This window comes from Kogia breviceps, chromosome 1, assembly GCF_026419965.1.
Source record: "Kogia breviceps isolate mKogBre1 chromosome 1, mKogBre1 haplotype 1, whole genome shotgun sequence".
In the NCBI taxonomy this organism is placed as follows: domain Eukaryota; kingdom Metazoa; phylum Chordata; class Mammalia; order Artiodactyla; family Physeteridae; genus Kogia; species Kogia breviceps.
In genome coordinates this window covers 91936460-91962696 of record NC_081310.1, presented here as the reverse complement: position 1 = coordinate 91962696, position 26237 = coordinate 91936460, and the positions used below count along the sequence as shown (strand labels likewise).

General features: G+C 42.3%; 1 protein-coding gene across 6 annotated transcripts in view; it reads right to left on the bottom strand.

Annotated features, from left to right (window-relative positions):
• Positions 1-26237, bottom strand: part of LOC131741133 (carboxyl-terminal PDZ ligand of neuronal nitric oxide synthase protein) — a 307112-nt gene that overhangs the window by 98598 nt on the left and 182277 nt on the right. For all 6 annotated transcript variants that reach the window (XM_067039975.1, XM_067039957.1, XM_067039951.1 and 3 more), the window contains exon 3: positions 205-297. In XM_067039975.1, the coding sequence (XP_066896076.1) occupies positions 205-297 (93 nt within the window). The remainder of the gene's footprint in view (positions 1-204; positions 298-26237) is intronic.

Here is a 26237-nt window from a genome sequence, read left to right as displayed (position 1 = left end):
AAACAGCTGACTAGGCCTTTGGCCCCTGCCTCACTCTTTGCTCCAGCTGTAGCCTCTCAACACTGTTTGTTGCTGGTCAAAGCAGACCACCTCACCAGATAAGGGAAGGATTCTGTCCAGAAGGTAGCCTAGAAAGAAAAGCTATCCCACGCCTACCTCCCTGCCTTCCCTCTTCACCAGAGTTTGTGGTTCAGAGTCACTTACCTTTTTCTTCTTCTTCAGAATCACTTTCACTCCATCCACTGAAACCATAATGCTCACCTTCTTCTTCTTGATGTTTTTGGCTTTAAACTCATACTGCAAGTGAGAAGAGAACAAAGAGCACAATCCAGTTAGATCAGTGCATCTGCACAGTCCCAGAGAGCTCATGACCTGGAAAAGAGGGCCACAGATGGGTCTAGGGAGCTGAAGCAGTTTCTGGGGACATGAAGCACCTCAGGGGATGTAAAAGCAGGTAGATGTCTGTAGGCAGGGGCTCGGCAATATTTGGGTTGGAACAGGGACTCTGAATGGTCACTGGTTTCACCACTCAGCTATCAGGTAGGGCCATGGGAATGGACCTGATCCATTCTATCAAGATGAAAACAGAACCTACTTTGAAAATCTCATGAGAAATCCAGGACCTTCTCTCAATAACTCATTCTGACATTTAATGACTTTCATTGTCAGGCAAGTTTTCCTCGTGTTTACCCAAATGCTGCTGGGACTCTATTCCATCCTCAGTGAAGATTAGGAAGAGCTGGCACCCATCTTCAAATCAGGGTTTTTACATACTTAAAGATCATTATGAAATCTAAGTTATTCTCTGCAAGTTCAAGTCCCAAATTCCTTTATCTGTAGGGCAGTCTCCAAATCTATCCATAGACCCATTAACCTAAAATATTCTAGAGAGTATTCTAAAAAAGGATCTGACTAATGATAGTTATAAGGGAGGGCATTACCTTACAAACCCTATATTCTAAATTTCTATTTGCAATCCTGAATAGGTCTGCTTCAACCACAACTGCACTGCTGAGGGATGCTGGCCCTCATCCTCAATTCCAGATATTTTTCTATCACATTTGCTCACTCACAGCCATTTCTTAGGTTTGTGCAGATATTCAGAATGGTGGAATAATTCTACACTTTCCTCACTGAACTTCATTCTGAGTGCTTACCCATTTTCATCTGGTTCCCATCTTGGTATCACCACCTAGCAAACTTACCTGCCAAGCTCTCTACTCAAAGATCTGGCCTACAGATTAAAAAAATAACAATACAAGACCTGGGGCCAAAATCTCTACTCCAACCTACAGGCTCTCTTCTCTTGGACCTTTTATACTCAAAACCCTTTCCCACGATGCCACCACCCAAGCTTAGTAAGGCGCCCAGTTCCTTGCCTGGACATCTAAAACCTAACTATTTCTACTTGGTATTTTGATAGATATGAACCTAATCCACCCTAACAAGATGAAAACATAACCTACTTTGAAAATCTCACGAGAAATCCAGAACTTTCCCTTGGCCATGCCATTTCATACTCTGATTTTAAGAACTCAGATTAGAGCTTTTTACCATGTCTGTATTCTACCCTTTCCACTGAAGTCTCAGCTCATTTTCTTATTCTGTTGCAGAGTTAGTGCTGATGCCCACTGGCTGTCAGCTTCCTAGAGACAAGGACATGACCTAGCTAACTGAGGTGAAATATTTTTCTTTATATCGTCAGGGCAGGTTCTGGTTTACTGCTGATCTGAGTTTCCAGGTGATGGCAACATACATCACTCCCCAGTCTGGTGGTCACTTCTCCCAGCCTCCCAATCACTCTATCCTGTCAACAGCTGTCCTTTTTGCCAGCGATCCTGAAAGAAGAGCAAACCGGAGCAGCAGACACATAGGAGAAAGAGAAGAAAACTTCAGCTTCAGACTCTGCTTCAGAGTCTGGGAACCGAAAACCAATTAAGAGTAATACAATAAAAGAGAGCAAGTGTGTCTGACAGGATGGGGAGAAGTGCTATCTGTCCTGGAGTCTGGCTTATAAGAGTCTCGGCCACATAACAAATTTCTCTTTAGGTCAACGCCTGTACGCTGGTGAAGGCTAGAGTTGTGTGATTGGCATGCACTTCAGGACACAGCTACAATTTTCAGTGTGTCCCCTGACTGCAGCATGCTGCTCAGGTGCAGCACTAGATGAACTGAAACTACATCCGGGTGGGAGAACTAGCCCAAGAATCTGTAAGTTGGCTGACTTCAGCCTTGCGCCTGCTGGGAGAGGTGAGCCAGCTCCATTTCCTGACCTCACCTGCATTGACCTCTGCTCACAGGCTTTCAATGAACACAGTCTTTCAGCTGTGCCTCCCTTGGGGACAAATCACTAAGATCATACATGCTCCTGCCGGTCGAAAGAGGGCAGAGAAGTGTGGGGTTGTTTTGTTGTTGTTTTGCAGTACACGGGCCTCGCACTGTTCTGGCCTCTCCCGTTGCGGAGCACAGGCTCTGGACACGCAGGCTCAGCAGCCATGGCTCACAGGCTCAGCCACTCCGCAGCACGTGGGATCCTCCTGGACCGGGGCACGAACCCGTGTCCCCTGCATCGGCAGGCGGACTCTCAACCACTGCGCCACCAGGGAAGCCCGAGAGGTGTGTTTTGATGAACTCAGGGGGAAGACAAGGGCTTAAGAGTCCAGGAAACACCCAGAGGTGGATAAAACCTGCCCTAGACAGGTCAATCCTTGCCTGTTCTATTGTCTTTGCTCTCTTCCAGCATGTTACTCTCACAAGCTCCACATACTTCCTTCTTCCCTTTTTCCAGCAAAAAAGTCAAAGCAGTGAATACTAAGTACCTATCTCTGCAGGGCAGGATGTCACTTCCCAGCCCTGGTTTCAGAGAGCATATTGCCTGCTAAACCAGACCCTTACATGTCTTATATTTCCAGGAAAATCTTGTAGCTGGCCATCTCTCTTTCTTGTTTGGTCCACCACCCTATTGGTTTCATTCTCTCTGGGATCTTTTGAAAATCAGTATCCCCCCACCCAAGGCTTGCAAGAGACGCCCAACCAGCTCCTTGCTTGTGTATCTGAAACCTGAACTATTTTCACAGTTCGTGTTTTGACAGCGTTGGCCATGCCTTTAATACCCTGACCGTAAGAACTCAAAATGCAGCTAAACATTCTCTTTAGCTGGAACTGGAAACCAGCCTCTAATTCAATCACTGTGCACATACTCCCAGGTGGCTCTTCTATGGTGTGTGGGGACAGGAACTACATGGAGAAGCATGACCAAACGACTGCATTATAATCTCAATGACAGTGACAATACAGGTGCCCTTCCTTACAACAGCTGGTGGAATGCTCTCTGGAGTGCTTCAGAGTGAAGAGGGCAGAAGAGGCATGAAATAGCCTTCTAGGCCCTGTTACAGCTGCCAGTATGTACTACCTGACTGCTGCTTAGAAGGCTCTTAGGTTCGACACACTTTGCACCTACCCCACCTGTCTGGTGGTCAGATGTCCCAAACCCTTTCCAACTGAAGAATAGGTACTCAAATGGTAGTTTTGTTGAAAACTAGGGAAATGAAATCAAGTGTCTGAAAAGGTTTAAGTCTTTATTATCATAAAACCATTCATTTATGTGGCAATTATATTTCACTTGGACAACCATGTTATTGTGCTTTTACTGTGGGGATGGAAAAGGATTTGGAACAGAGGAGATGTTGGGAGTGACTAGAACAGAGAAAAGAGACTCACAGGGACAAGCCCTCCTTTTTACCAGACTGTGCTGCTCCGAGGGGCAGGCGGGTCCAGGAGGAAGCATCTGTGTTCCTCAGGATAGGAATCTAGTCTGCCCAGGCTTTGCCGGGGGCTGAAGAACAAACAGGACTGCTGATGCCACCGTCTGTGGCCCAGGCCCGCCTCCCACAAAGCCCATGCCAGCTCCGGAGTCTGTGCCAACAGGCGTGGCTCCTCCCCCAACGTGGCCAGGCTGACCTGATATATTTGCTTTGCTAGTCAGAGCCCCACCAGCAAGGATAGATTAAGCCTTACAGGATCTGACCTGTAGGGAACAAAATAATACAAGCCCTGGAACACTAACCACTGACTAGAAAGACCAAATGTCTAGGGTTCATAAACAGAGCCTTGGGACCCTGCATGGGAATAGTAGCCCTGGAACTTAAGAGTGCTGTGCCAACCAGTGAGGCCCATGAAGGAGAAACTGGGTAGAGGGAGGGGTTCAGATCCAGCAGGAGCCAGGAGTAAACACTCAACCAGAACATTGGCTGGAAGTCAGAGAGCTGCCAACAGAACAATAGAATATCTCTGATACCCCAATGCTTCCTTGTCCCCAACTCCCAGAACTACCTCCTAATCTTGTGTGTCTCCAGTTTCAGCCACAGGGTGTCCAAGAAGGGGAAGCAGGAGGTCTGTTACACAGGAGTGAGTTAATGAAGGGACTGGCCCAGCCCTGGGTTTGAGGCTGTACTGCAGAAATAGAAGTAACAGAATCACTTTCTTAGTAGTCAGGAAGGTTGGGGCTGTATACACACACGCACATGCATGCATGCATGCATGCACACACGCACGCGCACACACACACACACCCTCTTAACAGTCTATTTTCACAATAATGTCTAGCTCCCTGAAGAATCTAGTTTTTTTTTTTAAATAAGGATCCTTGGTTCCTCAATTGCCTTGTCTACAAACAACTTACTGAGTGATGCACTCTCTCACCAGGAAGCTGGTCCTCTCACTCGTCTCCATAAAATTTCTTTTGTCTAGCTCCTTCCCATTGTCCCCACCATGCTTAGTTATGAATCAAGGTGCTCAGAGGCTACTTTACCAAGTGAGGAGATTTAGTTTGCAAACGCAGATAGTGATGCTCTTGTTTGGTAAGTCCTCGGCTTATAATCAGCTGTGTTCACCACCTCTCTAGAGTAAGTCTTGAGGCTTTGCTTCCTGTGCCTGATCACAGGAAATTTAAAAGTGAATTCGAGTAGTGCCATTAGGTATTTTAATCATATTCTGCCCATAGTCTTGGTTTCAAGACTGCAAACACATCTCCACAACAAAACTGTAAGCACCTCAACCAAAGGCACTGTCTTATCAAGGGTTTGTAGGAAATCATTTTGCACTTAACATTGGAAAGTTTAACAGCTTAGGTAATAAGATACAAAATCTGAGTACATCCATATTCAGAGCATATTCACAACAGTCCAAAGGTGGAGGTGGGCTTCCCTGGTGGCGCAGTGGTTGAGAGTCCGCCTGCCGATGCAGGGGACACGGGTTCGTGCCCCAGTCCGGGAAGATCCCACGTGCCGTGGAGCGGCTGGGCCCGTGAGCCATGGCCGCTGAGCCTGCGCGTCTGGAGCCTGTGCTCCTCAACGGGAGAGGCCACAACAGTGAGAGGCCCACGTACCGCAAAAAACAACAACAACAACAACAACAACAACAAATTGTGTAATTGATATAACCTGTTGTCTTAGATTAGGAAGCAGTAATAATAACAATAAAATGATCACTGAGCACTAAAAAAAAAAAAAAAAAAAAAAAACAAAGGTGGAGGCAACTTCAGTGTCCTCTGATGGATGAACAGATAAACAAAATGTGTTAGAGACATATAATAGGATTTACTCAGCCTTAAAAAGGAGATTCTGGCACGTGCTACAACACGGATGTAGCTTGAAGACATTATGTTAAGTGATGTTTATGTTAAGCTGGAACAAACAGACAAATATTGCATGACTCCACTTACATGAGGTACCTAAGAATAGTCAGATTCAGAGACAGAAAGTAGAATGGTGGTCTTCAGGGGCTCGGGGAGGGGAGAGAGTGAGGAGTTTGCATTTAATGAGTACAGATTTTCAGTTTTGGAAGATGAAAAGATCTGGAGATGGACAGTGGTGATGGCTGCACAACAATATAAATGCTGTATGTAGATGTCACAGAACTATACATTTAAGAACGGTTGAAATGGAAAATTTTATGTAATGTATATTTTACCACAATAAAAGATAAAAATCTGAAAACACTGTAACAAACACATTTCTTCTCATGGCAAGTCCCCTTAAATTCTCCTTGCAAAAGGATATTGCTGTTACTCTCCCACATGCAAGTCAAACATGCCATACTTTTCCATACTTTCATGTAATTGCATTTGCTAATGTTTATGCACAGAATGCCCTCTCCCCCGCAATCTGCTTGGTGAACTCCTGCTTATTCTTAAAATACCTACTCAGCCTTCTTCACAGAGAAGCCTTGCAGGTCAGCGCCCCCTTCCCGAATGCTCCCATGGAACTGCACCATCCACTTGGTTGCTACAGCAATATATGAGCCTCCACTATCACTCACCATTGATTGGTTGTGTATTTCCCCACTAGGCCATGCCCTCCTTGAGAGCAAGAAAAATGACTTATACATATTTGTACCCAAGAATATAGCACCAGGACACAGGAGGGTGATAAATGAATGTCAAACAAATTAATGAGCACAGTGGTTAAATCAATTAAATAAATTAATTGACAGTGGTTATTCACAGAGCCTGAGAAAACATGACTCTGTCCACAAAGGTATAATAAAATAAATCCCCCATAAGTGAATTAATTGATTAACAACTTAAGTTATTAAAACCTAGATTCCATTCCATGGGCATAAGGACTTTAAGAAGATCTGACTTTAATTATTCCAAACTCCACACTGATAAGTACCTTATCTTTTGCTTGATCCATACTTCATTAAATGAAATAATTTAGAGCTTCCTTCACTGGTCAAGGCTATTCTCGATCATCTTATGGCACAGTTAGAGGTAAGAAATCAGGGGGATGGTCATGCACATGAACCTCTGTTCTCTGGGCTACCCAGCTTCCCTAAGTTCCAGCTCCTGTGCCTATGGAGCCAGAATCTGAAGGACAGGGCACCCAGGAGCCATGGCAGTGCCTGACATTGTTGTGTGGCTCAGTGACTTGTACTGTTCATTGCTATGAAACCTAAGAAATGCAAGACAAAGACCAAAGTTGGTACTGAATCCAAATTCTAGAATATCTGAGGCTTCTTGGGAATACTAGGTAGAGACATTTAGTTCCTATCTATCAACCTCAAGCCCAGAATAACTTATTTCAGCAACAGACGTATCACTGCAAGTTGGGTATAAATAAAATCTCCATAAACTGCACACTACTTAAAAGGAAGGAGATGAGCTACTTTTTTTAAAAAAAGGAATATTCATTGTCATTGTAAAATAAATGGAGAATTTAAGTATTTACCCAGCTCTGTAGACCAGGGGATCTATCCATTCGGGATTCCTGATAAAATGGCAGAATCCCAGACCCAGGCCTCAGAGATGCTCATTCAGCAGATCTGGGATAGGGCCATAAGTTGGCATTGCTTTTGTTTGTTTTTTTTTGTTTTAACATCTTTATTGGAGTATAACTGTTTTACAATGGTGTGTTAGTTTCTGCTGTATAATAAAGTGAATCAGCTATACATATACATACATCCCCATATCTCCTCCCTCTTGCGTCTCCCTGCTACCCTCCCTATCCCACCCCTCTAGGTGGTCAGAAAGCACTGAGCTGATCTTGTGCTATGTGGCTGCTTCCCACTAGCTACCTACTTTACATTTTGTAGTCCATGTAAGTCCATGCCACTCTCTCACTTCGTCCCAGCTTACCCTTCCCCCTCCCTGTGTCTTCAAGTCCATTCTCAACGTCTGCATCTTTATTCCTGTCCTGCCCCTAGGTTCTTCAGAACTTTTTTTTTTTTTAGATTCCATATATGTGTGTTAGCATACGGTATTTGTTTTTCTCTTTCTGACTTCACTCTGTATGACAGACTCCAGATCCATCCACCTCACTACAAATAACTCAATTTCATTTCTTTGTATGCTGAGTAATATTCCATTGTATATATGTGCCACATCTTCTTCATCCATTCGTCTGTTGATGGACACTTGGGTTGCCTCCATGTCCTGGCTATTGTAAACAGAGCTGCAATGAACATCGTGGTACATGACTTTTTGAATTATGGTTTTCTCAGGGTATATGCCCAGTAGTGGGATTGCTGGGTCGTATGGCAGTTCTATTTGTAGTTTTCTTAGGAACCTCCATACTGTTCTCCATAGTGGCTATATCAATTTACATTCCCACCAACAGTGCAAGAGGGTTCCCTTTCTTCCACACCCTCTCCAGCATTTATTGTTTGTAGATTTTTTGGATGATGGCCATTCTGACTGGTATGAGGTGATACCTCATTGTAGTTTTGATTTGCATTTCTCTAATGATTAGTGAGGTTGAGCATTCTTTCATGTGTTTGTTGGCAATCTGTATATCTTCTTTGGAGAAATGTTTATTTAGGTTTTGTGCCTATTTTTGGATTGGCTTGTTTGGTTATTTTGATATTGAGCTGCATGAGCTGCTTGTAAATTTTGGAGATTAATCCTTTGTCAGTTGCTTCATTCGCAAATATTTTCTCCCATTCTGAGGTTTGTCTTTTTGTCTTATTTATGGTTTCCTTTGCTGTGCAAAAGCTTTTAAGTTTCATTAGGTTCCATTTGTTTATTTATGTTTTAATTTCCATTTCTCTAGGAGGTGGGTCAAAAAGGATCTTGTGTGATTTATGTTATAGAGTGTTCTGCCTATATTTTCCTCTAAGTGTTTTATAGTGTCTGGCCTTACATTTAGGTCTTTAATCCATTTTGAGTTTATTTTTGTGTATGGTGTTAGGGAGTGTTCTAATTTCATTCTTTTACATGTAGCTGCCCAGTTTTCCCAGCACCACTTATTGAAGAGGCTGTCTTTTCTCCACTGTATATTCTTGCCTCCTTTACCAAAAATAAGGTGACCATGGGTGCGTGGGTTAATCTCTGGGCTTTCTATCCGGTTCCATTGATCTATATTTCTGTTTTTGTGCCAGTACTATACTGTCTTGACTATGGTAGCTTTGTAGTATAGTCTGAAGTCCATGAGCCTGATTCCTCCAGCTCCATTTTTCTTTCTCAAGATTGCTTTGGCTATTCGGGGTCTTTTGTGTTTCCATACAAATTGTGAAATTTTTTGTTCTAGTTCTGTGAAAAATGCCATTGGTAGTTTGATAGGGATTGCAATGAATCTGTAGATTGCTTTGGGTAGTAGAGTCATTTTCACAATGTTGATTCTTCCACTCCAAGAACATGTTATATCTCTCCATCTGTTGGTATCATCTTTAATTTCTTTCACCAGTGTCTTATAGTTTTCTGCATACAGATCTTTTGTCTCCTTAGGTAGGTTTATTTCTAGGTATTTTATTCTTTTTGTTGCAATGGTAATGGGAGTGTTTCCTTAATTTTTCTTTTGGATTTTTCATCATTAGTGTATAGGAATTCAAGAGATTTCTGTGCATTAATTTTGTCTCCTGCTACTTTAGCAAATTCATTGATTAGCTCTAGTAGTTTTCTGGTAGCAGCTTTACAATTCTCTACATATAGTATCATGTCATCTGCAAACAGTGACAGTTTTACTTCTCTTCCAATTTGGATTCCTTTTATTCCTTGTTCTTCTCTGATTGCTGTGGCTAAAACTTCCAGAACTCTGTTGAATAATAGTGGTGGTATGCCACATCTTCTTTAACCATTCATCGATGGACACTAAGGTTGTTTCCATATCTTGGTTATTGTAAATAATGCTACTATGAACATAGGAATACATACATCTTCTTGAATTAGTGTTTTCATTTTCTTCAGATAAATACCCAAAAGTGTAATAGCTGGATCATATGGTAGCTCTATTTTTAGTTTTTTGAGGAACTGCCATACTGTTTTCCATAGTGACTGCACCAACTTACATTCCCACAAATGTAAGGTTTTCATGAGGTTTGCATGAGGGTTCCCTTTTCTCCACATCCCCCCCATCACTTATTTCTTGTCTTTTTGATAACAGTCATTCTGACAGGTGTGAGGTGACATCTCATTGTGGTTTTGATTTGCATTTCCCTGATGATGTGATGTTGAGCATCGTTTCATGCGCCTGCTGGCCATCTGTATGCCTTCTTTGGGAAAACGTTTATTCAGGTCCTCTGCCCATTTTTAATTGGCTTGTTTGCTTTCTTGGTATGGAGTTATATGAGTTTCTTAAATATAATTTGGATATCAACCCCTTATCAAATATATTGTTCATAAATATCTTCTCCCATTCAGTAGGTGAATTTTGTTGGTTTCCTTCCCTCTGCAAAAGCTTCTGAACTATTTCAACAAAAATTTAGAGGAATCATTGTGTTTGAAATGTTTAGGACCACAAATGTTGATCAGATATTTCATCTTATGGATGAAGAAGTCACTGCCCAAAGATGGTAAAAAAGTTCCCTAGGTTCATTGGCGGGAAACCTAAGCCTGGAACCCACATCTTCTGACTCTTAGTCCTGTTCTCAACATCTGTTCCCTACAGCCCCAGCACCCCACCAGCCCAGAATTTCTGGAGCCCAGAATCCTGGCTCCAGCAAATACAATTATTCATTCATTCATTCCTCCTTTCATTCAGTACATGTGTAATGAGCTCTCTGATATGCAGGCAACTCCATCTTGTAACAGGAAGCAAGAAAAGGAGGAAGAACTTACTGGAAATTAACTTCATAGGATCTGGAATATTCTCAGACCACTCAGTGGAAAGCATACAATCTCCCTCCACCCCAAATTCTTTCCCGTACTAATCGCACTGGCTGCCCTCATTTCCTTTGTTGCTTCCCGCCCTGTTCCACACCCAAGGACAATATCAACGACCTGGGAAGGGCACAGAATGCCAATGAGGTCAGAAAAACATGGCAAAGGGGCCCTCTGAACATAAGGAGGCCTTCAGGGCAGAAAATATCCAAGTTCATTGCTGTCTGGAACACTGAGAAGCAGGGAGAGAGGTTCATCCAAACACAGATTTTCTGTGGGAAGGAGGCATTTTCAGTGTGGAGAGACCGGCATGATGGTAGAGGGCAAATTAAACAGGCCCTTGGATGATGCAGCGGCAGACTCACATGCAGGCAATTTCGGGCTGTGTACTCAAGGGAGCCTCTGAGTGGTGGTTGCTCTCTATAGAGAGGAGACGAGAAGGCCCTGGAATACAGCCATCACTTTTTCTGACTGAGAGCATGTTGACAGGTCACGGGGAGCTGAACAACAAACCAAATGATTAAGGGGCCCAAAGGGGTGATTTATGAAGGTAAGTACCATTACTAATAGTAATCCATTGCTTTCAGGTTGCTTTTCCCTCCGCTAGTTCTTGCAGCACATTAAAAACATGTATTAGAACCTTCTCCCTTTAAGTAAAAATAGAGGTGTAGGTGGGTGAAAAGCCAAAAGTAAAACAAACAAACCCCGACTGTGACCAATTCTATCCTTCTCTTCTAATATCTAACCCAGACCCTCCTCTAAATGGTTAACATGGTATCTCATGTAAGTAGAAAGATAAGGGACATTAAAAGCATCTTCCAGAGGAAGAAAAAAAAAGACACAACAATGCTTAAACAGTATAACTCATATCTACACACACACATACACACACACACCGCCCCCTAGAAGGGAGTAAGCGCCTGCCAGTATTTAGTAGAGTCATGAATGAAGAATTTAAGGTTGCCTCAGACCAAAAATGGTATGAGACAAATAATGAATCCTTCTGTCTTTCTAAGGCTTGATTTACCTCTCTTTAAAAGAAGGCAATCCATCATGTTTTGTGACTTCCCTACATCCCTCACCATCCACATCCCCACACTTACCTTGTAGTTAAATGAAACATTTCACATCAAGTATTACGAAGTCCCCTGAAGGAGCCACACTGGACAGTGCTGCTACTTCACATCAAGCATTTGCACTCTTAGCTCTGTGACCTTGGGCAGCTAACCTCTCTGGGTATTACTCTTCTCTTTTGCGAGATAAGGGTATTGGGTTAGATTGTATCTGAGAACCTTCCCAGCTCTAAATGTGATTCAAGGTAACACAAAGCTCACAGCCCTTGTAGGAAGAGTGTGATGAACAGGCCCACTTGAAGAAGGAAGGGGAGAAGGTATAATAAAAAGGAATTGAGGGTGTTTGGCCAGGCCAGGCTGATCCCAGAAGCAGAGGTAGAGGATGGGAGGGAGAAAGGATGCAGACAGATGGGGGAGGGTTCTCAACTGGAAAATAAATTATTAAGAGTTTTGCATAGAAAGGAGAAGGGAGTTACATTCTTTAGGGTTTTGAAAACAGTGAAAAGCAGAGGGGCATATGTTGAACATAATCTTGGCACCAGCACTGAGGATTCCAAAAGGAGAGAGACTGGAAATGGAAAACCTAGGAAAGACCAGGAACATATATCAAGTACTGGGTTGTAGGAATAAAGAAAATGTCCGGATGAGATCACTGTATGGACTGAGAACCAGGATAAGGAAATCATCTCTAAATCCCATGCCTGGAAAAAGTAGCAATGCTCTCAACAATGACAGCACAGGTGAGCACAGAAGATGTGTTATACATCAAAAAAGTCTACCTTGTACTGGAGAATCTGGGCATAGGAATTAGAAGGGAATTTAGAGGTTACGTAGGCATTCATATGGGACTCCCTTTCCTAGCCTCTCTCAAGTCTTCGATCCGTTCAACATTTCTCCCTTAGTTTAGATCCAGCAGCACAATGAGAAAGAGATGAGAAGACTTGGATAACCTGTGCTTGCACTCATCCATTAGGGTCATAAGAGTTTCCAGGTTTAAACGGGGAAACAATGGGAAGACCACAGTGCACACAGCAGAACAGATGGCTGCAACGCACGTTCACAGTATAAGGTATAAAGAAAGTCATTCTTGGGAGACACTGAAGAAACTATATGAGGAGGAGAAAAACAATAAAATCAGACTTGGGAGGGCTCTTAGAAGTAACAGTGTTGTCCCTGTCAAGTGGTCCTTCAGTCTAAAAGAATTCTGGCTGTTGTGTTTGAAAAGTAGTTTCTTACTATGAATTGAAATGTACTCACAGAAGCTTCCACTTATGATTCTCTAAATCAGTGCTTCTCAAGCTTTAAGGTCCATATGAATCACCTGAGGATCTTGTTAAGTTACAGATTCTGTGGGTCAGGGGGTGGGTGTGGGTTCAGAGGTGGGGGGTGGGGTGGAGGAGGGAAGCCCTGCCTTTCTAACAAGGTCCCAGGTGATGCTGACACTTTTGATCCATGGACCACACTTTGAGTAGCAAGGCTCTAGGGCCAGAGTATGTAAGTCCAAAAGATACTTGGACATGCTAGCTGTTTAAGCTAATGACCTCTAAGGTTTTCTTCAGTGTTAATATTCCATAATTCCTACCAATTGTATATGCCAATATTCTGGATTACACCAAAACTGAGACAGGGTGTTACTTATTGAGAGCTACCTTAAGATGGCCAAAAATCAAACTCTAATATACAAATGATAAAAAACACAAAAACACAAAAACATTATCCAGAGCACAAGATCCCAAACTGGAATGGAATCTGAAGAGTTACTGACTTGTTTCCTAGCATAATAACTTCCTACTGTCAGTAGGTGGCAATATTTCCTCGGGGTCTAAAGAATTGCAAAGTGGAATGAAGGTTCTCAACTGTGGCTATACACCAGGAACACGTGACATCTCGATCCCACCCCAGAAATTGGCTTAACTGGTCTGGAGTACAGATCAGGTGATTCTAATGTGCAGCTAAGGCTGAAGACCAGTAAAGTCAAGTGTAGCAGATACAGAGAAACAAAGAGTCCAGGAGGGGTAAGAGGTAAATGCTGGTCATCACGTCACCCCTAAGTCCCTGAGTCTCCCCCTCCCACATCAGGACTGACTCAAATGCACCACATAAACTCCACTCAGTCTCATCTTTCCTTTAAGCCCATCACCACTAGGTTATTCCAAGGCTGCACCAGATTTTACTTCCTCCAAATTCCTATGATGATGCTGGATCAAAAGATGCTAGGATGGCTTATGTAGGAAAAGCACTGTTATCGCTTGTTTTCTATAAGATTCAGTTTTAACCTCAGCAAAGTGCCCTACCCCGAAACTCATCCCGAGTACCAGCCTCAACTCCATGAGTTGGCAACACTTTTCTGTAAAGGGCAAGAGAGTAAATATTTTATGCTTTGAGGGCCATATGGTCTCTGTTCCAACTATTCAACTCTGCCACTGTAGCATAAAAGCAGCCATAGGCAATATATAAGTCAGTGGCTATAGGCAGTGGGCTGGATTTGATCCATAAGCCACAGTTTACCAACCCTTGCTTTACCCCACCTGAGTGTCTTCTGAATTTTCTGTCTCCTCCCTATGACACCATGTTCAGGTACCAAGCACAACCCCTGAGACACCCACAGTACAGGAATAAGACCACTGCATGGAGAATGGAAAATATACGAGGGGACCTTGGGAGGCAGATAAGATTTGAAACACGGACCTATTCTGACTATTCAAAAATGAGGACAAAAATAGGGAGAAGAAACCCCTTATACTAAGAACTGCAAAATCGCCAGATTTCTGACATGGGGCCTATTCCTGGGATTCTTTTCCCATGAAGCAACAATCTGCAATCTGAGGCTGATTTTCATCACTTGCAACGGAAATCTAAAGTCGAACTTGTCAGGAAAAGACAATGAACTACCGGGAGTGAGATAGGACCAGACTAGGCAAGCAAATGAACTGTGACACAAACCTCACACCGCATGCAAAAATTAATTCAAAATAGATCACAAGTTTAAATGTGAACCTATAAAACTTTTAGAACAGAAGGAAATTTTCACGACCCAGGGTTATACAGAATTCTTAGACATGACACCCAAAGCATGATCCAAGAAAACTGATAAATTAAACTTCATCAAAATTTAAAACTTTTTCTCTGTGGAAGCCAATTTGAAGTGAGTAAAAAGACAAGCTAAAGACTGGGAGAAAATATTTGCAAATTACACAGCTGACCAAAAATAAACCCAGAACATACAAAGGACTCTCAAAACTCAACAATAAAAAACCACCCAATTACAAATTGGGCAGAGGACTTGAACAGAACTTCATCAGAAGCTATATGGAAGGCAAATAAAAAAAAAACAAGTTTCTTCTCATGAGAAGAAGCCAACGAGGTCTTGGTAGTTGGTTCAGTGTTGCTGTGTGACAGGAAAAATTGGGACTCTGCAGCGAGACTCCTGCCTAGGAAACTAGGCTGGAAGATTATTTTCGCACACTGGAACCTCTGAAGTCTGCATCGTGAGTCTCGGGGCTTACTGAGACATGTCCAAACCTCATTACAGCTCCCTCAGACAACAGGATATTCCCCCAAGTCTGGAATAATGGCCTCCCATGAAAAGATGTTCAACAGCCATTAGGCAAATGCAAATTAAAACCACAATGGGATTCCACTGTGTACCCATTAGAATAGCTAAATTAGAAAATACTACCACCATCAAGCACTGGTGAGGATGTAGAGCAACTGGACCCCTCGTACACTGTTGACGGGAATGTAAAATAGCACAACCATTCTGGAAAACTGTTCTGAAGTTTCTCATAAACATACACTTACCATATGCTCAATAATACCTCAGCTAGGTACCTACCCTAGAGAAAGAAAAACTTCTGTTCACACAAACACCTGTATATGAATGTTTAGCAGCTCAATTTATAATTGCCAAAATTAGAAACAACCAAATACCCTTCAAACAGGTGAATAGATAAACTGTGGTACATCTATATAATGAAATACTACTGAAAAATATAAGGAAAACAGGTACTTCATGTGTGATGTAGTGTTGCTATAAAAATTACAGGTAAATCAGTTGGAATGTAAAAAAATTAATATATATAAATGAATCAACTATTGATACACACAAAACTTGAAAGTACTGCAAAGACGTTAACACTGAATGGAAGAAGCCAGTCTCAAAAGATTACATATTGTATGAGTCCAGTTATATAACATTCTCAGAAAGGCAAAACTATAGTTATAGTGACAGAGAACAAATCAGGGTAGTTGCCAGGGAGTAGGGCTGGAAGAGGGCATGACTGATCACAAAGGGATAGTACAAAGGAGATCTCAGGGGTGATGGAATAGTGCCATATCCTAATTGTGGTGGTGGTGACACAAATCTATACATAAACTAAAATTCATAAAACTACAGTTTAAAATCTATTTTACCCTGTTAATTTAAAACAATAAATTAAAATGTTTAGGACTGGATGAAACATCATGATGGGGGGTGCAACCCTACCTCCTCCTCGGGAGTCCCCCACTCCTCCAGGGTTGCTACAGACTGAACGTGACGAACACTGTCCCCACTGAAGTGCAAACTAGACAATCCGGACCCTCTGCCTCCCAGGTCAAGGGCAGGGGCTTCCAGCGGTGGCCTACAGTACCAGCTCATCCAGGAGAACCTCATATTGCCTAAGGAGATGAGGGAAGTCTTCCGAGCCACAGAGTTCCTTCTAGCCTATACACAGCCAGTACAGGTGCTGCCTGAATCACTGCACTGGGGCAATGGACACCCTTAAGGTCATCTGACTGCTATTTCCAAGCCTGCTCAACCATGGCAACTCAGCCCCTACGGGGGGCCATTATTCCAGACTTGGGGGGATATCCTATTGCCTTAGAGAGCTCTGACCAGGCCTGGCTATGCCTCTTTAGGCCCTAGAATTCAAGATCAAATTACAACGTTCCCAGGGGCAGAAATCACTTTTCAGCCTAGTGGCAGGAATTGCATCCCAGTCTCAGGTGTACTGTCACACGGCAGCACTGAGCCTACCACCCTGTTGGTTTCTGAACACCTCTGCCTGTCTCTGAATCCACACTAAGCAAAGGCTAACAAACTTTCGACTCAGACAAAAAGACAAGCTGAATCACGAAGGCATGCCCTGAGCAGCCAGTGGAGGGAAGGCCTGCAGGGGAGCAGCTGATGAAATCATCTGGTGATAGTCAGCTTGAGAGGAAAGGGGGAATCCAGTGTGTTCCGTTCTTCTTCACACCATCCCGATCGAAGGTCTCTAGTCATGCTGCCGCCTCTCTGGGTTTGTTTCTCCTTCTCAGAGGATCAGACGTCTGTGCTTCACTCCCTGCACAGAGTCTTGAGTGGACATGGAAAATCTACGTGGTTGGCAGCGTTCCCAGCTTCAGCCAGCCATTCTGGAACGCATGCTGCAGAATTCCCTTCCTGTTCTCCACACATGCTGCAAGTGGGAAAGGCACTGTCACAAGGAATCAAGAAAGTCCTCAGTACAAGAGGAAAACGGGGAGCTGGTGGTCATTACTACTGACCTGAGAACTAAGTTCATGCCCTTGGAATCAGCAAGGCTGAGCCGGTGTCTCCTATCTCCGAAGGCTGCTTCCCCTCTCCCACTCTATCAATAATATTACTGCTGCTCGGATACTACTCTAACTCACAGAATTTAGTCTTTTACACAATAGTCTTTGATAAATTTCAGAGCACTATCACATGTATTATCCTATTTAACCTTGGCCAGCACTCACCAACTTGGCCCTTATATCTTTTCTTCTTTTCTCCCCTTAAGTTATTTCAGCCACACATATCTTGTTCCTTAGTCAGAAAAAGTAAACACTCTCAGTGGACTGCTGTGGGGTGTTCTAAGGATCACGCTGTGGGGTGAGGGGGCACAAAAACTGCACCCTACCCCCATCCTAATCTTCCTGTAACACTATGTTAAAAGGTTCTGATCAAAAATTTTCTATAACAACTTACCTGCTAAACAAGAAACTCAAAATGGATATCCAACACTTTTTATCAGCTGACCCAAAGTGGTCAGTTTTCCTTCTCCTACCAAGCTGCTCCCTGAAACATGTGGTTTCTAAGCTTTATTCCTCAGAGCCCTGTGTCTGGCAAGAGAGCCTCAAAGACCCCCAGTGTAGAGCTGAGAAATCACACAGGCAGAAATGGTCGAGCACTCTCCACCTGCATCCGGCATTATCCACAGAAGCTACAGTTCTCATGTTTAATATGTTGGAGTTCCACATAATATTCTGCTTAACAAAAGGGGTCTTGACTTTAAAAAAGAAAAATCTGAAAATCACTGACCTTTATGAAATACCATGTTGCAACAGTTCAACTGCACCGTACTTTATTCACTGTACATCCTGAAGATACTTGGATTTTATCATGTCTGCACTGTTACTCATGCAATTATTACCTTAAAACTCCTCGCTTGTTTCCTTTATCTATCCAAAGCATTCCCATAAGTCGTACTTCAAATATCACTTCATAAAAACCTCCCTTGACAATCATAACCTAAAGGAATTTCTTCCAAACTGCTATGGCAATTAGCACTCAGGGGACTGATTTTATAATAATGCTATATATAAAACCTATCTAACACTCTTAACTTAGAACATGGTTTTTTTCCATCTTCTCAACCAAAATGTAAGTTCTTTGAAAAAGGAGCTATATAGGCTCTGCTTTATATCCTCTTTAGCAACTATTATTGGATTTCCAGCCAAATATAAGGACTTGATCTGACAATCACTCTGGCTGCTAATATTCTGTGTCAAGAATATTAGAAGGCAAGTGAGGAAGCCAGGAACTCGTAAAGGAGGCTAACTGACCAGTGAAGTGAGAAAGTGACAAGAAATAATAATACTACCCATACATAGAGGCAAATGGATCCCAGGCAGGAGGAATACCACCAATGGACAGGCTTTTGGCTAGTTGCCATTTAATTTTGGAGGAAGACAGTCTTCCAAATATGGCCATTGTTCTCCTTCGATTTATTTTTCCTTTTAAAATACTTGGTTGTTTTAATGGCTATGATAAAGGAGAGTCATGGCATCATAAATTCTCAGAATTGTAGGTTAAAGCCCCTTGGACACTTAGCCCAACACTTTGAAAAGTTACTTCAGTTTAGGAAGCAGACTCCGCCTGCTTGAGTCTGTTGAGTCTTCCTAAGAGCTTAACATCTTTTAGGAAATCAGGCTACTGAGTGGACCAGAAAATTGTTCTCTTTCCTACTTTTTCAAAAGAAAATTGGAAAAAAAAACAAACAACAGTAGCTATAGCCCTTAGAAAATTATCTCAAATTGTCGTCGTTTTGTAGTAATCATCACATTCTGAGCCCAAATCAAAGTATCTTCTATGACTAAGTTACATAATAATATGTCATTTAAACAATTTCTTTCCTTGGAATAATTGTGCCCCTCCCCACCAAAAGAACTATTTTTCTCCAGTCTAAAAGGAGCTGAGTTCCTTTTATTTCTTCCCAACCCTTCTTTAATCAGGATGATACTTGGTTGCAACCAATTAGATTCAGATCACTGCTCAAAAATGAACACTGATTTTTTAAACTTGAATGAGTTTATTCATTCTAGTTCCCAAAATATCAGCTATTATCTCTTTTTAAAAATGTTTCAAATTACTTCTCAAAAAGGTGGAAAAAAGGTTCATCATTTCATATCTCTGTATCTCTTAACTCCTCCTCCAGTCACTACAAAGAATAAAAATAAATCCAACTTTAAAAACAGGGACATTTTATTTGATAATGAATAATTAAGATAACCAAGGAACTGTCAGGTCTATTTTGCCATAAGAAACTGACTGCAAGGTTCCCAAACTCAATGAGCTTAAAAGGCAGAACATGAGCCTTCCTCAAGTGATACGCTATGGCCCCTTCTAAAATGGAAAGGGGCAGCTATAGAGAAGAGTTACAGCACAGCTACCTCTGGAGAAGGAATTGATCCTTGAGGTGCCTTAGTTTGCCTGGATGTGCCTTGAACACTCAGTGAGTCCTTTTCATTTTCACTGTGATTATTCAGTGGGTCTTTTCAATCTGAAAAACTTTAACCAACTTGGAAATTTTTCTTGTATTGCTTCTTTGACAATTTCCTATTTGTTTTTCTCTGTTCAGTTTTAAAACCCATATTTATCAGATGTTGGACTTCCCAGATTGATTCTCTGATTTACTAATCTTTTCTCTCCCACCTTGTATTTTTATTCTAATTTTTAGCTGATTTTCTCTCTCTCTTTCTTAATCTTTCAACACTTCCATTGATTTCTTTTTTTAAAAATAAATTTATTTTTGGCTGCATTGGGTCTTCGTTGCTGCACATGGGCTTTCTCTAGTTGCGGTGAGAGAGGGCTGCTCTTGTTGCATTGTATGGGCTTCTCACTGCGGTGGTTTCTCTTGTTGCAGAGCACGGGCTCCAGGTGTGCGGGCTTCAGTAGCTGTGGCACGTGGGCTCAGTAGTTGTGGCTCGCGGGCTCTACAGCACAGGCTCAGCAGTTGTGGTGCACTGGCTTAGCTGCTTCACAGCATGTGGGATCTTCCCGGACCAGGGCTCAAACCAGTGTCCCCTGCACTGGCAGGCGGATTCTCAACCACTGCACCACGAGGGAAGTCCTCCATTGATTTCTCTTTTAGTTTGAATATCATATTTTTAATTTTGGAGAGTTCTCTAATTATTTCTTTTCATAGCATTCTGTTCTTATTTTAGGACATAGTGTCTTAATTCCAGGTTTGTTGTTTGTTTTTTTAGGCTTTCTTCTGATCTCTGCTATCTCTGTTTTCTTCAGCTTCTTCCTTCCATTTTATTTATTTTTGTCTCCCTATTGCGTAGGATGGTTTCCTCAAATACTTCATGATTTGGGGCTGCCCACCCCTATTTGAGGAGAAAAAAGTCAAAAGCTGACTGGAAATACTCTGTGTAGGCAGTGGGGCTAGTTGCCTGGAAGGCCTCACTGACAAGTGAGCTCCCCTAGAGAGTGATCAGGATGCAAACTGGCCTTCTAGTTGCAGAAATCTTCAAATGTCAAGGCCTAGAGATCATTTCTCCGGGACCATTCAGTTTCTCCAGAGATAAGTCTTCTTACAATCAATATTCCAGAAACAGGGAAGGGAGCTCTAGGGTCTTGCCAGTTCAGTATGAAGACTTCTACTTAAAATCTTTTTTATCTTGGCACTTTACCTCTGCCTTTTGCAACAACTGGTACCCTCCATGTCTTGAGCCTCTCCAGAGCTCTCCCACATCAATCAACTTACCTGTCATCTGACGCTGCCTCTGTTCAATTAAAGCCATCAACACACCACACATTCTGCCCTTTAAAAAGTCACTGAAGTGGGCTTCCCTGGTGGCGCAGTGGTTGAGAGTCCGCCTGCCGATGTAGGGGACACGGGTTCGTGCCCCAGTCCGGGAGGATCCCACATGCCACGGAGCGGCTGGGCCCATGACCCATGACCCATGACCCACAGCTGCTGAGCCTGCTGAGCCTGCGCGTCCGGAGCCTGTGCTCCACAACGGGAGAGGCCACAACAGTGAGAGGCCCGCATACCACCAAAAAAAAAAAAAAAAAAAAAGTCACTTAAGTCTTTTACTATTTCCTCTTCTATTCTCTTTGGTTATTCTATTCTCCTAATGGTTATTTCAGTGAGATTTGGGAGGGAGAGGAGATGAATATATGTAGCCAATACACCAGGTGTTATGAGCATTCCCTAACACAGGTGGGGCCCTCTGGGAAAATTCTGTATGATTCTCTACAACAATTGCAGCAGTGCTAAAACTAACAGAAGCAGATTTTTCTCTCTTCAAACATTAGTTTGGAAGTAGTATTACCTCAGTAGGGCAGATACAGCTCTTTGATCCATCTGCTAGTTTTTCTTCTACCACTACTACTACTACTACTACTACTACTACTACTACTACTACTGCTGCTGCTACTACTACTACTGCTACTGCTGCTACTACTACTACCACTACCGCTACTACTGCTACTACTACTACTGCTGCTACTACTGTTACTGCTACTGCTACTACTACAATACTACTACTACTACCACCGCTACTACTACTGCTACTACTACTACTGCTACTACTGCTACCACTACCGCTACTACTACTACTGCTACTGCTACTACTACTGTTTTTTCACAACTACAGAAGTGCAGTCGTTACACTGTGGCCTATCGCTCCATGGCTCACCATTGAAATATGTATCCTCTAGGAAGAAAAGGACAAAAGATCAGAATTATGAGCATCCTGATGAAATGTTTTCATAATTAACAGGTTCTTCTTTAGTTAGAAACCCAGCATTCAACAGAAGAAGCATGCCATACAGCACTATTCAGAAGATGAACAGACAGCCCTTTGGTCAAAGCCTTCGACAACAACAACAACAAAAGTAACCATGTTTAAAGACTCGGTAGAGGGCTTCCCTGGTGACGCAGTGGTTGAGAGTCCGCCTGCCAATGCAGGGGACACGGGTTCGTGCCCTGGTCCGGGAAGATCCCACATGCCGTGGAGTGGCTGGGCCCGTGAGCCATGGCCGCTGAGCTTGCGCGTCCGGAGCCTGTGCTCCGCAACGGGAGAGGCCACAACAGTGAGAGGCCCGCATACCGCAAAAAAAAAAAAAAAAAAAAGACTCAGTAGGGAGGAAAATACCAAGAACCAGAAGACAAACAAAAGCTTCACTGACACCAATGAGATTAAAAAGCAATCCTATTATAACCAGTATTAGAATGGTAAAGATAAATATCAGGTGTTGATATCATCAGAAAGAATGAAAGGGAACTAGAAAGGGATAATTTTTTTACCAAGTGATTCATGGTGATGGACTGCCGTGCCCACTTAACAACTGAAGCCTTCCTGGATTCCACCAAAAATTATCTGATATTTCTGAACACATACCACATGCTTGGTAACATCCTATTACTGATATTATTTCACTGGTATTTCTCTTTTACTGTTAACTTATCATTTGTTTATATTTTGTTTCCCTAGTAAAACAGAAATCCTTGAGACCAGGAACTTGCAAGCTGAGTGCTCAAGAGCTTGGGTTTTACAGTCTTACAAAGAGACTACCTGTAATCTCCTGATACACACAGCTTCTCCTCCTAGGGTAACAGAAACCCCAATATTTAGCTAGCACAGAGCCACCTGGAATAGTGACTTCATTTCCCAGCCTCCCTTGCAGTTTATGTGGCCATAAGACTAAGTTCGAGCCAATGGGACATAAACAAAAGTGCCCCATGGCAGCTTAGGGAAACCTTCCTTAAGAGGTAGTTGCATGTGCCCTCTGTGCTCCTCCCTGGCCTCAGACAAGGTCATGCTGGACCACAAGGTCAAGTTAAGATCAAGTGAAGCAACACATGTAAGTAACCAAGGTCTCTGACACTACAGGCTACCAAACCACCTTGGGACAGTACTACATGACAAAGAAAGACTTCTACCTTGTGCATAAACTTCTGTTATTTCAGGTTTTTCTGTTCCTCAAAACTGATCCTAGCATTAATAAATACATAATCACACAGATTTGGGTTCAACTCCCAGCTGAGTCAACCTTCTAGCTGAATTAGCTCAGGCAAATCACCTGCCCCAGTTCTCTCATCTGTAAAATGGGATCAGCCTAATTTGGAGTTGTTATGAGGATGTACACATCCAAGAATCACACAAATCCACATAAAATTGTAACTGAGGATTTTCATCAAGAAAATGAGCTTATTTTCAGGAGATGTGACCTTGTCAGGAAAGAAAAGGAAGGCCTCTTCAAGAAACTGACATGTAAAAATTTAAAACATAAATAGAAGCTAAGAAAGCAAAGAAGGGAGGAAAAATATTCCAGGCAAAGGTCATCACCTAGGCAAAGGCCATGGGCTGGAGGGAGTACAGAGGCCACAGAAATGGAAAGAAGAGCAGTGTGACCCCAGAAAAGACAGGAAGGGAGCAGTGAAGGGAGAAGAGGCTAAAGAAAGAGGCAGGGGGCCACCTTGCACCAGTAAGGCCATGTTAAGAAGTGTGGCCTTTAGCCTAAGAGAAAAAGGAAGCAAAGAATATATTTAAGTTGGGAGGATGAGGAGGGGCATGGCTGAAGATTCTGATTTCAAAAGCTCACTCTGGTCACAGTATGAAGAACAGACCAAAAGGGTGGGGCAAGGCTGGCAAAGATGTAGGGAGACCATTCAGATGCTACTGCAATAGTCCACTTGAACTAGGACCACTAGGAGGGTACTGGGGATGAAGAGAAGCTGTTGCATTCAAGACCTAGTACAGAAGTAAATGTAACAGGGACTGGAGAAAGAGCAAGGGACCAAGAGACAGGTTACTAATGTTTGTGCAACCGTATACATGGTGGTGCCAGTCACTGGACCAGGATAACTGGAAGAGAACCAGATTCACAGAAGAAGAGCAAGAGTTTGATTCTGGACATGATGATACCGAAGTATCCTTGAGAAATCCAAGAAGAGACGTCAAGTAATCAGTGGTAAAAATAAAAATTTGGAGTCAGAGAAGAGGTCTCACTCAAACATACAAATTCTGGATTGCCTGTGTATAGTTGTAAACGTATATGAGATTACCCAATGGCAGCATAAAGAGAGAAAATAAGAGAACTCAAACTTATAGACTATAATAGGACCAACTTCGCTATGAAACCACAGGGAAGTGCCATTTCTTGGACCAAAATAGCTGACTACCAGCTATTTCTATATGATTCAATCTAATAGAAAGGATAGCCAGAGGGGGTAAAATCAGGAAGGTGTGATGTACTGACAAAGCCAAAAACTTTAAAGGAAGTGGTGATGATCAATGGTGACAAATGTTCCTGAGAAGTCAAGGAAGATGACTGAAAAACATCCGATGGGTTTGGAGAGAGTGATCACTAATTTCTTTAACAAGAATTATTCTTGCAGAAAGATGAGGCTGGAAGTCAGTTTACGAGGAGAGAGAGGTGAAAAGAAAATAGAGCTTGAGCAGCAAGTAAGCAATTCTTCTGAAGATCAAACAAGATAATATATCTAAAGAGATTAGAAGAGTGCCTAGGCTCATTTAAATGGCTCAATAAATGGGTTAAATGATTAAATGTTTTTTATGCTACTATTAAGATAACTAGTAGCTTTACACCTCCCACAGCACTTCAAACAATGCTTCACACTTAGCTGGTACTCAGTAAACAGTTTGGATGTGATGATAACTGTTAAGCAGGAACAAAGGGATGCTAAATCATTCTACACAATTTGCAATTAAAGTAGCTATAAATTCTTGGTGAACCAGATGCCCTATTTTCCCTTCATTAAAATACAAGCTAATCTAAATATGATTGTGTTCTTCAATCCTTCATGAATTAACAAAATCTTTCCATTAGAATATCACTGAATTACTACCATGAGGAAGTTACCCCCTCAAAAAAAATGGAATTTGAACCAAAAGTGAAACCGGTTATATTTTATGACACTATTAACTCTTAAAAGATTTAATGAAGATACCTATGAGAGCCCTGATCTTCTTAGGATCAGGAGCTGCTCTTTGCTATAGTCAGTAAAAGAATGAGGGCTTCAGGAATATTCCAGAAAGTACATTGGCCACAGGTTAGGTGTTAATTTGGTTTATATTTATAGGTAATTGATGCTTCTCTTATCCATGGGTAAAATTTTGCAGCGTGAAGGACTAAATATCCAGCCAACATGCAGGACAAAAGGCAAAGAGGGCCTTAGAAAACCAAAACAGGTGTGAGTGTCTGCAGGGTCTTCATCTACTTCCCTCAAAAGAAAATCAACTGAAGGTGATTTATGAATTTTGCATTACCTGCAATGGGCTTTGCCCATCTACCACTTTTTCAGTCAGTCATGACTCCCCTTTCACACTTCCTCTCCCCACCAATCACATACACATTCATTCTGTAAGACCTGAACATTCTGGATCCCCACCAAATAAGATAGTTGCCTCTTCTTCTGAATTCCTACCATTCTTTGATCTTTATTCATTCTTTATTCAGTTTCAGCACCTAATAGATTAGATTGCAAAGATATTTTTATCTGTCTTTTCCCAGCTCAATCTCCCAATTGGACTAGGTGCACAGCAAAACTGAGATGTGGGACACACTGTGTCTTATTTCATTCTGAACACCTGATACAAAATTGATAACAAATGTTTGCTGGACAGAAGGTATATGTATAGTAAATTCAGTCATCCGATATAATGCATCAAATTAGGAGGGCAACAGCCAGGGTCAATGTATTAGTTTCCTATGGCTGCTGTAACAAATTACCATGAACTTAGTGGCTTAAAAATGTCACAAATTTAACATCTTATTGCTCTGGAAGTCAGAAGCCTAAAATGAGTCCACGGGGATGTATTCCTTCTAGAGAATCCATTTCCTCGACTTTTCCAGCTTTTAGAGGTTATTTGCATTCCTTGGCTCATGGCCCCTTTGTTATCATCACAGCCAGCAGCTTATTAGCATCTTTAAATCTCTTTGATCTCCTGCCTTGCCCACAGAAAGACCCTTGTGATTATATTGGGCCCATATGGAAAAAACAGGGTAAGTAAAGGATCTCCACGTGGAGATTAATCACACCTGCAAAGTCTCT